This window comes from Peromyscus californicus, unplaced genomic scaffold (assembly GCF_007827085.1).
Source record: "Peromyscus californicus insignis strain IS unplaced genomic scaffold, ASM782708v3 Scaffold_10__1_contigs__length_136768540, whole genome shotgun sequence".
Taxonomy (NCBI): domain Eukaryota; kingdom Metazoa; phylum Chordata; class Mammalia; order Rodentia; family Cricetidae; genus Peromyscus; species Peromyscus californicus.
The window spans coordinates 59,651,134-59,664,236 of NW_026294391.1; the positions used below are offsets into that span (position 1 = coordinate 59,651,134).

At 44.0% G+C, this 13,103-nt stretch overlaps 1 protein-coding gene and 1 long non-coding RNA gene across 23 annotated transcripts in view; one reads left to right on the forward strand and one right to left on the reverse strand.

Moving 5' to 3' along the window:
• The window catches only part of LOC128107960 (uncharacterized), a 58,299-nt gene extending 51,369 nt beyond the window's left edge, over positions 1-6,930 (reverse strand). For 8 of the 22 annotated variants that reach the window (XR_008217263.1, XR_008217265.1, XR_008217257.1 and 5 more), the window contains exon 1: positions 6,718-6,927. This is a non-coding gene — a long non-coding RNA (uncharacterized LOC128107960). Of the gene's footprint in view, positions 1-1,865; positions 2,141-4,570; positions 4,612-5,340; positions 5,449-6,717 lie in introns of those variants that run through there. The other 14 variants (XR_008217279.1, XR_008217274.1, XR_008217262.1 and 11 more) reach the window with 11 other exon arrangements.
• A 1,184-nt stretch (positions 6,931-8,114) lies between these two features.
• Zcchc13 (zinc finger CCHC-type containing 13) lies at positions 8,115-12,514 on the forward strand. Its single transcript, XM_052734282.1, has one exon. The coding sequence runs from the start codon at positions 11,509-11,511 to the stop codon at positions 12,016-12,018; it is 510 nt and encodes a 169-aa protein (XP_052590242.1). The 5' UTR covers positions 8,115-11,508; the 3' UTR covers positions 12,019-12,514.
• Positions 12,515-13,103: the final 589 nt, after the last annotated feature.

Here is a 13,103-nt window from a genome sequence, read left to right on the forward strand (position 1 = left end):
AGACAACATCAAAAGACTTGCCAAAAGCAATACAGAGCTTCTTTTTTCTTCCTTTTTGGTGTGTGTGTGGGGGGGAGTTATTCTGTATGTATCCCAGGCTGGCTTCAAACCCATAGTGATCCTCCTGCCTCAATTTTCAAATGCTGTGATTACCATATGCTGCTGAATGAGTTTCTAAAATGCTAAATGGGTCCCTGGTAAATGAAGTGGGGGAAGGTAAAGGCTTTGCCAAAGTATCTGGAGACAAAAACGTTCCTTTTCCAACAGAAAAGTATATGCAAAAATGGGGATTACAGGGGCTACATGGTTTTATACTATAAAGGTGATTCCAGTACTGCTGGTGGTGGTGGTGGTGGTGGTGGTGGTGGTGGTGGTGTGTGTGTGTGTGTGTGTGTGGGGGGGGGGGGGGGTTGAAAGAGGAATGAAACAAGGAAAAGGAGCTTTTGGCAAACACTGGGCCGTTAGGATGAGGCTCAGATCTAACAACTAGCACCCAGGCCTCACCAAGGAAGCAAATGTCAGCAGAACCTACAGCAGAAACACACGGAAAAACCAAGGCCTGAAATCCAAACACAAAAAAAGCGTTGTCTCTTGAAAATCCCCGAGGAAATAGATAACTAGAAAAAAAAAAGTGTCGGATCATTTTGAAGAAACAGTTGACAGTCAGGAACCTATAGAGATCACAAATGTTTGTTGATGACTAATTCATTTATTCATCCAGTAAATATTGGTAAGGCCTACTAATATGCCAGAATGAGCTTTGGAAGTGAAATTTCCCCTGCCCTCATGGATCCTACAGTTGAGAACATAAGAAAACAGGTATGTGCACAGACAGAAGACAAGTGCTGAAAGACTTAATCAGGTTGTACTATAACGGCTGATGTAAAATTTCTTCCAAGGAGGTGTTTCTCCAGGCTGTTGGGTGTTGCAACAACCGGAGAGGGGAAAAAAAAAAACAGTTGCACAAATCAAGGGTTAAATACTTTTAAAAACTGTTTGGCCATTTCATATAATTCCACATTTTCCTTAATTCCCGATCCTAGTTCAGATTGGAGAAGTAGATGCTGGCAAGGGGTGGAATGCTTAAGATAGACACAGAGCTTCAAAAAACGATGTTTCCAACCACCTTCTGTAAAGCACGACCTCCTCCTCCCCCCCCACCGCCTTTCTTTCATATTTCAGTCCTTCAAACCCACCACATACAAGCCTTATTTCATACTATCTACAGCTAGAAAAAAGATGAAAAACAAGGTTACAACTAACTAGGTTAAAATCAGTGTAACTAAGTAGTTGAAAGCAATTAAACTCCCCTGGCTCCTATAAACCCCCAAATCCACAACCTACTCTGATTAAAAAAAAAAAAAGTTCCATTTGCCAGGCCTATACAATCCAGGAGTGTGGGGTGTTATGATCCCCACAAACAGGTAAGCCTGCATTACATAGGGAGTACTAGACTAGCCGAGCCACATTAGTGAGACTGCTTCAAAAATAAGTCAAAATAAATATATAAATAAGTAAATAAATAAAAGCAAGACTTAGCAATGCCACTCACAATCCCAGCACTGGGGAAGTGGAGGCAGGAGGATTAAACTTTCAACGGTCATCCTACACTACATGAGACTATTTCCCATCACACACACACACATACACACACAATTAAACGCAAAATATACATGAGACATGAATATGGAATATTAATGTTTGACCACTGTATTTAATAAACCTTAAATAAGCAAAGCATATGGACCAGGAGTAACCGGTTCCAGGAATCAAATAATATTCGCCACCTTTCCCATAAAGTCTGAGAACACCTGATTCACCTGTACATTAAAAACCAGAATGAGCCGGGCAGTGGTGGCACACACCTTTAATCCCAGCATTCAGGAGATAGGGACAGGTGGATCTCTGTAAGTTCGAAGCCAGCCTGTTCCAGGACAGGCTCCAAAGCTACACAGAGAGAAATCCTGTCTCGAAAAACAAACAAAAACCACCAGCATGAAACATTTTCACTCCCTTCTTCAAAACCGGGCAACAGTAAGAGTCTCTTTGCGGACAGATTACCACCGTAAAAAACTTCGGAAATCCCACCATTTGACACAGGCACAGCAGCGTGCGCTGCAGGGCGTGCCTCAGCTCCGGGTCCCCCCCCCCCCCGCCGGTCAAGTCCCCGTCTCACTGCGGCACGTCACTTCCGTTTCTGCCACCCGCGCTCCGCGCGGTGCGCGGGAAAAGAGGCTTCCTTCGGACGAGGGGGGGCGAGGGGGGGGAGGCTCAGCCCGCGCGCACAACCTGAGACTACATTTCCCGAGGGGCTGTGATGGCAGCGGCCGGAGACACGATGTCACCCGGAAATAGATCCTGGGCCTTCCACTCGAGCAATGGAAGAGGTCTGGAGTCGACAAGATGGTCGAGCATCCCACTAGAGAACTTTAGGGAAAACCAGAGTTGCCTGGCACAACATCTTTCCGGCTTTAAACCAGAATCACGAGAACAGCATTTAGGAGGAGGGAGATCTAGCGCTCCCGTCCTTCTCGCCTACACAGCGAGTTGGAATTCAGCCTAGGTTCCAGCAGGCCCATCCGCGTAACCCCACAAGGGTGGGGGGGGGGACGTACAATGCCGGAGAACAAAGAGCTTCCACGTGGTCAGTGCCGACCCTCAGAATTCCATTTTTGGGAAGGGACTTTAAACCTGAAATACCCAGAATAACCATTGGCAGCATCTCACGTGTATTTCATGACCAAATTGTGTATTTTAATGTAGACAAGTTGGGAAAATGTTTGTGCATTTTGCAAGATAAGCGGTCTCCACCCAGTACGGCACGCGCACAGTTCTGCAAGGCTTTTTAAAAAATGCTCCTAATCCAGAGGATCCATCAGCAAAAGATGCAGTATCATTTAGACTTTTGCACAACTTTTAAAGCAGCGGCTCCCTGCTTTTTATTAATTTTCCCTGTCGTGGTTTAAGAATAAAACATTGTCAATAAAATTAGTTTCAGGGTTAACTTCAGGAATGATGGGTTTTCTGCTTCGGGATGTTTGTTTTGAGGGAAATGGTACTTTCTTCTCTTTATGGTGCTCTAGCTGCATGTTTTAAAAGCAAATAGTCAGTTCTTTACAATAGTCTCTTCTAGCCACTTCTAAGTTTTTAGACACTGTCGATAAGCAAACTGACTGAACCAAAACCAGAATATAAACACCACAGACAGCCCTTACTACCGAGTGTAGATTCCTCCCTTCAAAAATCAACAACAAAAATCTGATTTTTTATTATTTATCTGGAACAGCAAATCTTACGCTGTAGTAAAATTATTGTTATTCTGAAACAAACCAAAAAGAAAAAAGTCCATTGGTTCAGAAGGTGTTACAAAGACAAGATGGAATTTTTCTGTGTCTCGTAATGCATTTTTGTTGTTTCATAAGACACGGTTTTGCTATGTAGCCAACTCATAGCAATCCTCCTGCCTCATTCTCCCAAATGCTGGGGTTATAAAAATCTGAGTATGTCGGGCAGTGGTGGCACACGCCTTTTATTGCAGCGCTTGGGAGGCAGAGGCAGGTGATCTCTGAGTTCGAGGCCAGCCTGGTATGCAGAGCTAGTTCCAGGACAGCTAGGGCTACACAGAAGCTCTGTCTCACAAAACAAAACAAAAATCTGAGTAATAGAACACTAATGAGCAATCAACAGTAAAGTTAAAATTTCAACAGATAATAAGATATGAAATATTACTTGAATAAAAATAAAACTGGAAACATACAAAGAAGAAAGAATTTTGAGCCAACAACAAATTATCAGTGTAAGTTTTTTTTTTTTTAATCTGCAGCAAACTCTGGTTGCCAAAGCCTTGGCCCATATCATAAATCAAGCAAAAACAAGGGTGTGTCCAGCCTGCTGCAGTTGGCCATTTTATGCCCTCTGCAGAACAAAAAAATATAGAAGACACTGTACAGAAGGAGAGCCACTCCCAGAGGTTCCAAATCATCGAGTTACTTTTTATCTCCCATTCTTGTAATACTGTGCACTGAGGTAAAAACAGTAAACAGTCTCCTTTCTTAATGCTTTGGTTAAGATTTATGATTTCAGACAAAAATTGAAATAATTCCCTTAAATGTGTCCCTTCGTTGTAAGGGATAAGAAATGTTGCGAGCACAGGATTATGAAACAAGAAAATGTGGAGAAATACCCAGGCTTGACCATTCAAACCGGCTATAAAACCTTAGACAATTAATCTGTGTTCCTCAAAGTTCTCATCTGTAATAAAATGAGTAATACCATTCTATTCCATAGGATTGTGGAGGTTATGAAATAAGTTAAACCTTTAGAGTGGTATCTTGTGCTTGTAAGTACTATAGATCTGTACATATTATTAGACAAACAGGCCCAGAGAATGAAATAGTGACAGCAAAAGATCATTGACAGGATTAATAGAAAAGCTATCTCATTCTAAAATTCTCTATTCTTTCCCATATCTAAAAGCTAAATTATTAGTTTTAGCAATTTACTGTAGATTTTGAGTAGTAATCCTCAGAATCAAAACAGTTCAGCACCCAAACAAAATGAAACAACCAACCTCCAATTTCCCAGCTTAATCTCAGGCCAAGCAGGAGAGAGGGAGAGAGGGGGGGGGGGGGAAGGAGGGAAGGAGGGAAGGAGGGGGAGAGGGAGGGAGAGGGAGAGGGAGAGGGAGAGGGAGAGAGGGGAGAGGGAGAGAGAGAGAGAGAGAGAGAGAGAGAGAGAGAGAGAGAGAGAGAGAGAGAGAGAGAGAGAGAGAGAGAGAGAGAGAGAGAGAGAAGGGGCGTAACCCCGGGACTCCTTCATATTACCACTGCCTTTACTTTTAGTGTCTCTACGTGTCAGTAAATTTAAAGAGGCCACTCGCCCAGATCTTAGGTTTCGATCAATGTAATAAGCATTTAGAAACAGCTAAATCCTCTCGCCTATATTTTGTAGGGGAGAAAAGTCCAAGCGTTTCAGGCACACATACAATAGTAGCGTACTTCACTGTAGTCACTGCGTTTGGCTACTCTGGTGGGTGAGATAAATGAGAGCCAAGATCGGCCAGGATCATTCAGAAGTCTTTCGAACAGGCTTTGTCTGAATGTGGGTAGACAGTAAGCACAGCATGCTGCGGCGGCAACCTTTTACAGCCTATCTTCTCTATATTTTAAAGTTCCCATTATCAGACTGACCACGGAGAGACTTAAGATTCTGGAATGATTTTCAGTGAGTTTGGCCGCAGTCTCCAACTCAGATCGAGCCCTTCAACAACTAGAAAAGTAGATTTGCCTCTCTACAAGTCCCCTTAGCCTAAGATGGCGATTTGGATCAAGGACAACTTACCGAACCCCTCGCTATTTCGCAATCATAATTACCAGAACATTCCGCGCCTCCCGCCCTCCCAGCCAAGCCATTGGCGCACTTCTCCATCACTAGTGTTGAACGCAACCGGTCCCCGGGCTCTCACTTACGCATGCGCACTTTGATTGCCGCGCAGACGCCTTTGCTTGCAATGAGCATGCGTGATTTCTCCTCCTTGCCTCTCCACCCCACCCTCACCCAACGGGCCACGATCTCCGTGCCAGTGGAGCCCCTCCCCTTATGTCAGGCTTTCTCAAGAGTACTTGAGCGCCACCACTTGGTGCTGATTCCTCATTTGGGATCTTAAAGTACAACATGCAAAGCCCGCCTGTCTTTACTAGCCTCCCTCCCGTGGGGTGTGTGTGGGGTGTGTGTGTGTGTGTAGATATAAATTCCATGCCCTCCCGTGGTGTGTGTGTGTGTGTGTGTGTGTGTGTGTGTGTGTGTGTGTGTGTAGATATAAATTCCATGCCGGGTGTAGCTGCACGTGTTTCTCGCCAAAGTTGTCCCCGGGTGACTAAAGTACACGCAAAGCGCGCCTGTCTTTACTAGCCTCCCCTCCCGTGGTGTGTGTGTGTGTGTGTGTGTGTGTGTGTGTGTGTGTGTGTGTGTGTGTGTGTGTGTGTGTGTGTGTGTGTAGATATAAATTCAACGCCGGGTGCATCTGCACGTGTTTCTCGCCAAAGTTGTCCCCGGGTGACTAAAGGGTATCATTAGAAACATTACCTAACAGTGTTAAGTGTGATGAACCAGCTAAATTGCATATGGGGAAAAAAAAATAAAGCATATCCCAAATCTAGATGCAATCCGCCAGCATCCTAAGGGAGAGGCTACCGGGTCCACAAATACCCTTGATGTAGTTAAAACCCTCCAACCTGAACAAAGGCAAGGAAACTTCTTATGCTAAACCACTGCATCAGAGCCGAACGTGGCATTTTACGCCTGTAATCCCAGTTTTAGCCGGAGGTGGTGGCGAGTTCGAGGCCCCCATCAGTCAGTCTCAAGACGACAAAAAAAACAAACCAAACTAAACCAAACCAAAACAACAACAAAAACAGATAAGGCCTCATCCTTTTGATACACTCGCAACAAATGAAGAACTCGAAAGTTTTTTGTTTTGTTTTCAACAGGGATGTCAAGGAAAGGAGTGATGCTCAGGTGCCTCAACCCTACTTAGAGGAGAGTCAAAATATGTCTTTCATAAGTAAATGCTCGACATCCTTTTGGAGGGCTGGGGCTCTATTGGCCTCCAGTTTTCCCTCCCGTCAAAGGGGAGGACGCACAAATTAAGGATTTTCCTGACCCACGTTCCCTCTGCCGCCCTCCATGTTATATTTTTGCCCTTCGTCGTCCCTTTACCTCTTGCTGAAGCGAGTGTCGTGGCAAAAATTCTTACTGCTAGCCGTGCCGAGAGTGTGGAGGGAGCGGCGGGACCCAGAGACGTGCCTGGGTGGCAGCCGTCTTGAATTAACGGCAATGGACACCAGGTAGGAAACCTGCTGCCCTGGCAGCCTCGGCGCCGATGCCGAAAGCCCACAGCCTCTCCAAGGAGCGCTGCAGTGCGCTCTGACGCATGCGCTCCGCTCCACCCCCACCCCCTGCCCCTTGCCTCAGAACGCCCCTTCACAACCTACAACAACCCCCCCCCCCCCCAGCCTTCACTGCTTGCCCGGACCCAGGTCCCTAGCCCACCCTGCTTCTCCCACCTCTCTGCTCGCAGTGGCGCCTACCACCCATCCCTTCCGCAGCTCGTTCTTCTGTCGTCAATATCTCCCCCATCGTTCCTAATTTACCATTCCGTTGTCAAGTCTCACAACTTATTATTCCCTTCCTGACTTAGCCTCCATTTCGTGGCCTTCTCTGCGACTCTGGAGCTCTGCAGAATCCCTGAGTATTTCCTGTTGTGCCGAATATTCTAACTGTTTTGGAAAAAAACAAAACAAACAAAAACAAACAAACAAACAAAAAACTGACCATGATGAGTGCCTGTAATTCCAGCATTTAAGAGAAGTAGGTAGGAAGGTGAAGAGTTCAACCTCACCTACATAGTAGATTCTAGGCCAGTCTGTGCCACAAAAGTTCCTGGAGAGAAAAAAACCAACCAAACAAAAGCCCCCACCCCTCCAAAAAAGGGGAAATAGATGTATATAGATTTAGATGTGGGTCCAAGTTGCAGAAACTGGGGTAAATCTTTTCCTGATACCTGGAACCAGGGCTTTGGGGGCAGGCTCTTTTCACTCCCAGCATGCTGCTTCTTGTGGGGAGTCTTAGTTTTTAAGGGTCTCTTTAACACACACCCCCTTTTCTTATTCATTCCTAGATCTTGAGAGACTAGAAAAAGTGTAATCTGACCGGCGCCTGTCTATCCAGCACTTCATTACAGTGTGCATTTTCACGGAGAGCACCAGAAGCATACAAGCAAAAATGAGAGAGGAGGAGGAGGAGGAGAAGAAAAACAGTTGCATGCTGATACCTGAAACAAATAGCATGAGCGGAATGGAAGTAGAAGGCAGGGCCATAAAATATATTGCGTCACCTAGTGGACAGATACGTAACATGCATAAGAACCTCGATGTTTTTAGCTCTAGTCACTCCTTTTCAGTAAGACATTCCAACTTTCACAATTCCCTCCCTCATTTCTGAAAGAACTTTTTCTCTGAGGGGGAGAAGACTGTGATGAAAAATCTCTCTCTCTTTTTTTTTTTTTTTTTTTTTTTTTTTTTTTGCCAAATTTAAGCAATAGAAGAGGCCTTTAAGCTAAGTGTACCTGGAGTCCACTGTGAAAGTGTTAGATAGCATCTCAGAACAAAAGTTGTACTCATACAGAATTAAAACAGATTGTAGTTACAAAGCTCGACCTAATACTTTTCTGTAAAACTAGCTTAGTTCTGTCTGAAGATTACATTTAAGAACATTCTTCTAGATTACCATTAGGATAAACAATTTTTTAATTTATTTTTATTTAATGTTCATTGGTGTTTTGCCTGCATGTATGTCTGTGCAAGGGTGTCAGAAGCCCTGGAATTGGAGTTACAGACAAATGTGATCTGACATGTGGATGCTGGGAATTGAACCTGGGTCTTCTTGAAGAGCAGTCAATGCTCTTAACCGCTGAGCCAACTCTCTAGCCCTGAAACAACATATTTTTACATCCGACAAATTGTTAACACAATTAGAAATGTTAAAAATCATCTCTAAAGTTCCAAGATGTTTCTTTCTTATAATTTAATTTCTCTGAGATTTTTAATTATAAGGGGTATCAAGAATTGTATTTTAGGGTTGAGGACGTATCTCAGTTGGTAGAATATTTGCCTAGCCTGGAAAAAGCCCTGGCTTCAGATTCAACACTATTTAAACCTGTATTGTGGCACACATCTGTAATGCTGGGATTAAAGGCTGGGCGACCAGTGCCCGATGCTTACATTTGTCTTTTTCTCAACAAAAAACATGAATAGGTTCATCTCTGCTTTACACCCTAGTTATTTTAAACTTTATCAGTTGTGAGGCCTTGCAGGCAAGCTTGGCTGTTAGTAATTTCCATTCTAATCACTTAGTTGGGGACGGGGTGCTAGACCAGCAGAAATCGGGGGAGGGTAGCTGATTTAGCAGGCTCCAACCCCTAGGGGTCTAGTGTTTCCTCTTTCTCTCTAGTTTGTGACCTAAACTGACTGACTTCGAGTGTTATTTTGAAAATGAACCGTCAGATATTATTTCTTACACATACATGCATATATCCATATATCTATACAGACATAAAATAAAGAAGACCAAGAGGGTAGAGTGGCATGTACTTGTAGTCTGGGGCAGAAAGATCATTTGAAACTAGCCCTAGCCACACAATCTAGTAAAACTCCATTAAAATAAAGAAAAGAGAGACCGCAAGGGCTGGATATAGCCCAGTTGTAGAGTGCTTTCCTAATGTGTATAAGAGCCAGAGTTAGAGCTCCAGCATCACACACCCACGTTAAAAGTAAAGGTAAGTGTGGTATCACATGCCTATAATCCCAGCACTGAGAGGCAGCGCCAGGAGGATAAAGTTGAAGGCCATCTCCAGCTACATGAGATCCTTAAAAAAAAAACAAAAACAAAACCAAAAAAACCCCAAATAATTTCCATGTTTGAATGTATTTATAAACATTTTGTTTTGATTGGGATCAGACCCACAGCCTAAGCAAGTACTATACAGGTCAGCTGTATAGCCAACTCATTTTAATTGCATTTATTTTCCAAGCAAAAACATTGTTTTTATATTGAATGCTTCATTTTTGTTCTTTAATAACGTAAATAATGCATTTATGTTAAAAGTGAAGATTACAAGTCAGGAATGGCAGGCCATTTGTGTAATCCTAGTACTTTGGAGGTAGAGGCAGGTGGATCAGAAGTTCATCCTGAGTTACTTCAAGGCAAGCTGGGCTACTTGAACCCCCCCCCCCCCATTGCCACAAACATGGAAAGTTAAGTTTGCAGTAATAAAATGTGTTAAACTGTGAGCAAATTTCACTGTAGATTTTTAATCCCAGCTCTCCGGAGGCAGAGGCAGGAAGATCTCTGTGAGTTCAAGGCCAGCCTGGTGTACAGAGTTAGTTTCAGGACAGCCAGGGCTACACAGAGAAACCCTGTCTTGAAAAACAAAACCAAAGTCTGGTGGTGGTGGTACATGACTTTAATCCCAGCACTCACTCAGGAGGCAGAGGCAGGTGGATCTCTGTGAGTTTGAGGCCAGCCTGGTCTACAGAGTGAGTTCCAGGACAGCCAAGGCTGTTTCACAGAGAAACTCTGTCTCGGAAAACCAAAATAAATAAATAAATAAATAAAAATAAAAATAAATAAGTAAATAAAAATACATATCTATCTGATTTGTTGTTTACTGGAGATGGAATGTAAGCTCTGTGCATGCTAGGCAGGTACTGTATCACTGAGCTATATCATCAGCCCTTGTGGACCTATTATTTGTTTTTTTCATTTTTCTTTATTAAGAAATTTTCTACTCACTCCACATACCATCCACAAATCCCCCTCCTCCCTCCTCCCACCCCTCAGCCCTCTTTCCCAAGCCACTCCACAACCCCACATCCCCCAAATCGAGTTCTCCCATGGGGAGTCAGCAAAGCCCGGCACACTGAGCCTAGGCAGGTCCAAGCCCCTTCCCACCGCACCAAGGCTGTGCAAGGTGTCACACCACAGGCACCAGATTTCCAGAAGCCTGTCCATGCACCAGGGACAGATCCCGATCCCCCTGCCTGGGTGCCCCCCCAAACAGTTCGAGTCAAACAACCATCTTCCATATCCAGAGGACCTAGTCCAGTCCCATGGGGGCTGCACAGCCACCAGTCCACAGTTCATGGGCTTCCACTAGTGTAGACACATTATTTTTATAAACATATTTTATTTAAAAACAAACACTAGTTATCAAAGCTGGATATGGTGTACACCAGTAAACCCGGCACTCAGGAGGCTAAGGCAAGAGAGTTCCTGAAAGTTTGAGGCCAGTTTGTCGTAAATAGTGAGTTCCAGGTAATCCATGACTACACAGCAAGACACTGCCTCATAATAATTAATTAATTAAAATTACATAGAAACTATGGAAAGGGCTTTCTTTGTGATCTAGTAAGTAAATAAATTTTCTTGTTGTGTACCCAAGGTTGGTGTAGAACTCACAATGTTGTGCAGGCCTTCTGAGCCTGGAATTATAGGGTTGTGCCACCACATTTAGGGAGAATAACTAAATTATGAAATATGCTACAGGTCAGAATTCCTGAACATAAAGGGATTCAAAGTCAACTTTAATAACTTAAGTGTTGAAAACCAACGAAAAATATTTAGACTCGTGTAGTGAGTGGTGCATATCTATAGTCCCAGCGCTCATGAGGCCTAGGCAAAAGGATCTTGAGTTCAAGACCAAGCTGGAATAGGTGGTGACATGATGTCAAGATGTCTGGGAAAACTAAAACTAAACCAAACTAAATGCACACGCGCATATCAAAAAACCTGTGACGCCAGGCCACTGAGGCCGTGTGCAAAGCTCACGCAACGTCACAGAAGCCAGCTAGGAAAAAGCGCCATTTGTATCTAAGCCACCCTAGTGGGGTAGCCTCGGGGATCCGTGGCAGCGGTGTGTGGGCCTGCTCACTGGAAGATCTCACCGTACCCATGAGCAGTAAAAGTTGCTTCAAGTGTGGACGCTCTGGCCACTGGGCCCGGGAGTGTCCTAAAGGAGGAACTCGAGGGCGAACACCAAGAAGTCGTGGCAGAGGTCCTCAATGCAGCTCCGCCAGCCAGTCTGACATCTGTTATCGCTGTGGTGAAACTGGTCATTATGCCAAGGACTGTGATCTCCAGGACGCCTGCTACAACTGCGGGAAAAGAGGCCACATCGCTAAAGACTGTACCCAGCCTAAACGAGAGAGGGAGCAGTGCTGTTACATCTGCAGTAGACCTGGTCATCTGGCTCGTGATTGCGGCCGGCAGGAAGAGCAGAAATGCTACACGTGCGGCGAATTTGGGCACATCCAGAAAGACTGCACCCAAATTAAGTGCTACAGATGTGGTGAGAATGGCCACATGGCAGTGAACTGCAGCAAGGCGAGCGAAGTCAGCTGCTACCGCTGTGGCGAAGCTGGACATCTAGCCAGGGAATGCCCCATTGAGGCTACCGCTTAGTACTTAGTACTTTTAAGCCCCTCTTCTTTACTCTTTAGCTATGCTGTTTGTAAAATTTCCTTACTAATCAAAAGGGTGATAGAAGCTACTCCTAAGTCGCCATAATTACCATCTTAAGACAGGAAAAGACTTGGGGGGGAAAAACCATCAAAAACATCATCAATGTGCTGTTTGGTTGTCGCGTTGAAATCCATAGAGGGCAGGCATTTTGAATGGGAGACAACTGGTGGACTCTTTGAACATGTTCGTTTTGGCACATTTCATTAGGAATTGATAGTGAAAACATCAGAATAAGCTTAGAACATTGCCTTTGAATTTACAAACAAATAATATGTATGTGTGTCAGATAAAGGCAAACAGCCATGAAGCAGAAGAAAGCCAACTAAAAGACAAGAAGAGAAACTGTACTTTCTTGGAGGTGGGGGCAAGAACATCTTGATGAAGGAGCATTTCCTCAGAGACCATTAGAGCAAATAAAACTGTTTCTGAAACTCTAAGTTTGACAAGCTTTTCAATTTAATTGTATTATACTGATAGCTTTGGATAATTGATCTTTGTTAGCTTTTTGGTTGTTTGGTTTTATTCTAAAGGGCTTTTTTGGTGTTTTTAATCAAGAGCTCACTCTGTACCCCAGGTTTGGCCCCCAAACATACATCTCTCCTTCTACCTTAACTTCCCAAGTGCTGAGATTATAGGTGTGAGCGACTACACCCGGTTCTGATCTTGCTAGCTTTTAAAAAATATTCGAAGACATCTTGGGCCAGTGAAATGGCCCAGCAGGTAAAGGTGCTTGCCACCTGATGGTGCAAGCTTGGCCACCTGAGTGTGGTTCCTGAAACCTACATAAAGAGGAAAGTAAAGAGCCAATTCCACAAAGTTGTCTTCTTACACACACAAGGCACACAGGCATATACACATACAGTCACACACACACATGCACACATACATACAATGCTAATAATAGGAAATTAAATAATACTAATAATAGGAACAAAAAATTTTATTTTTTCTTTTTGGTTTTTTTGAGACAGGGTCTTTTCATGTGACTCTGCCTGTCCTGGAACTCACCACATAGACCAGGTTGT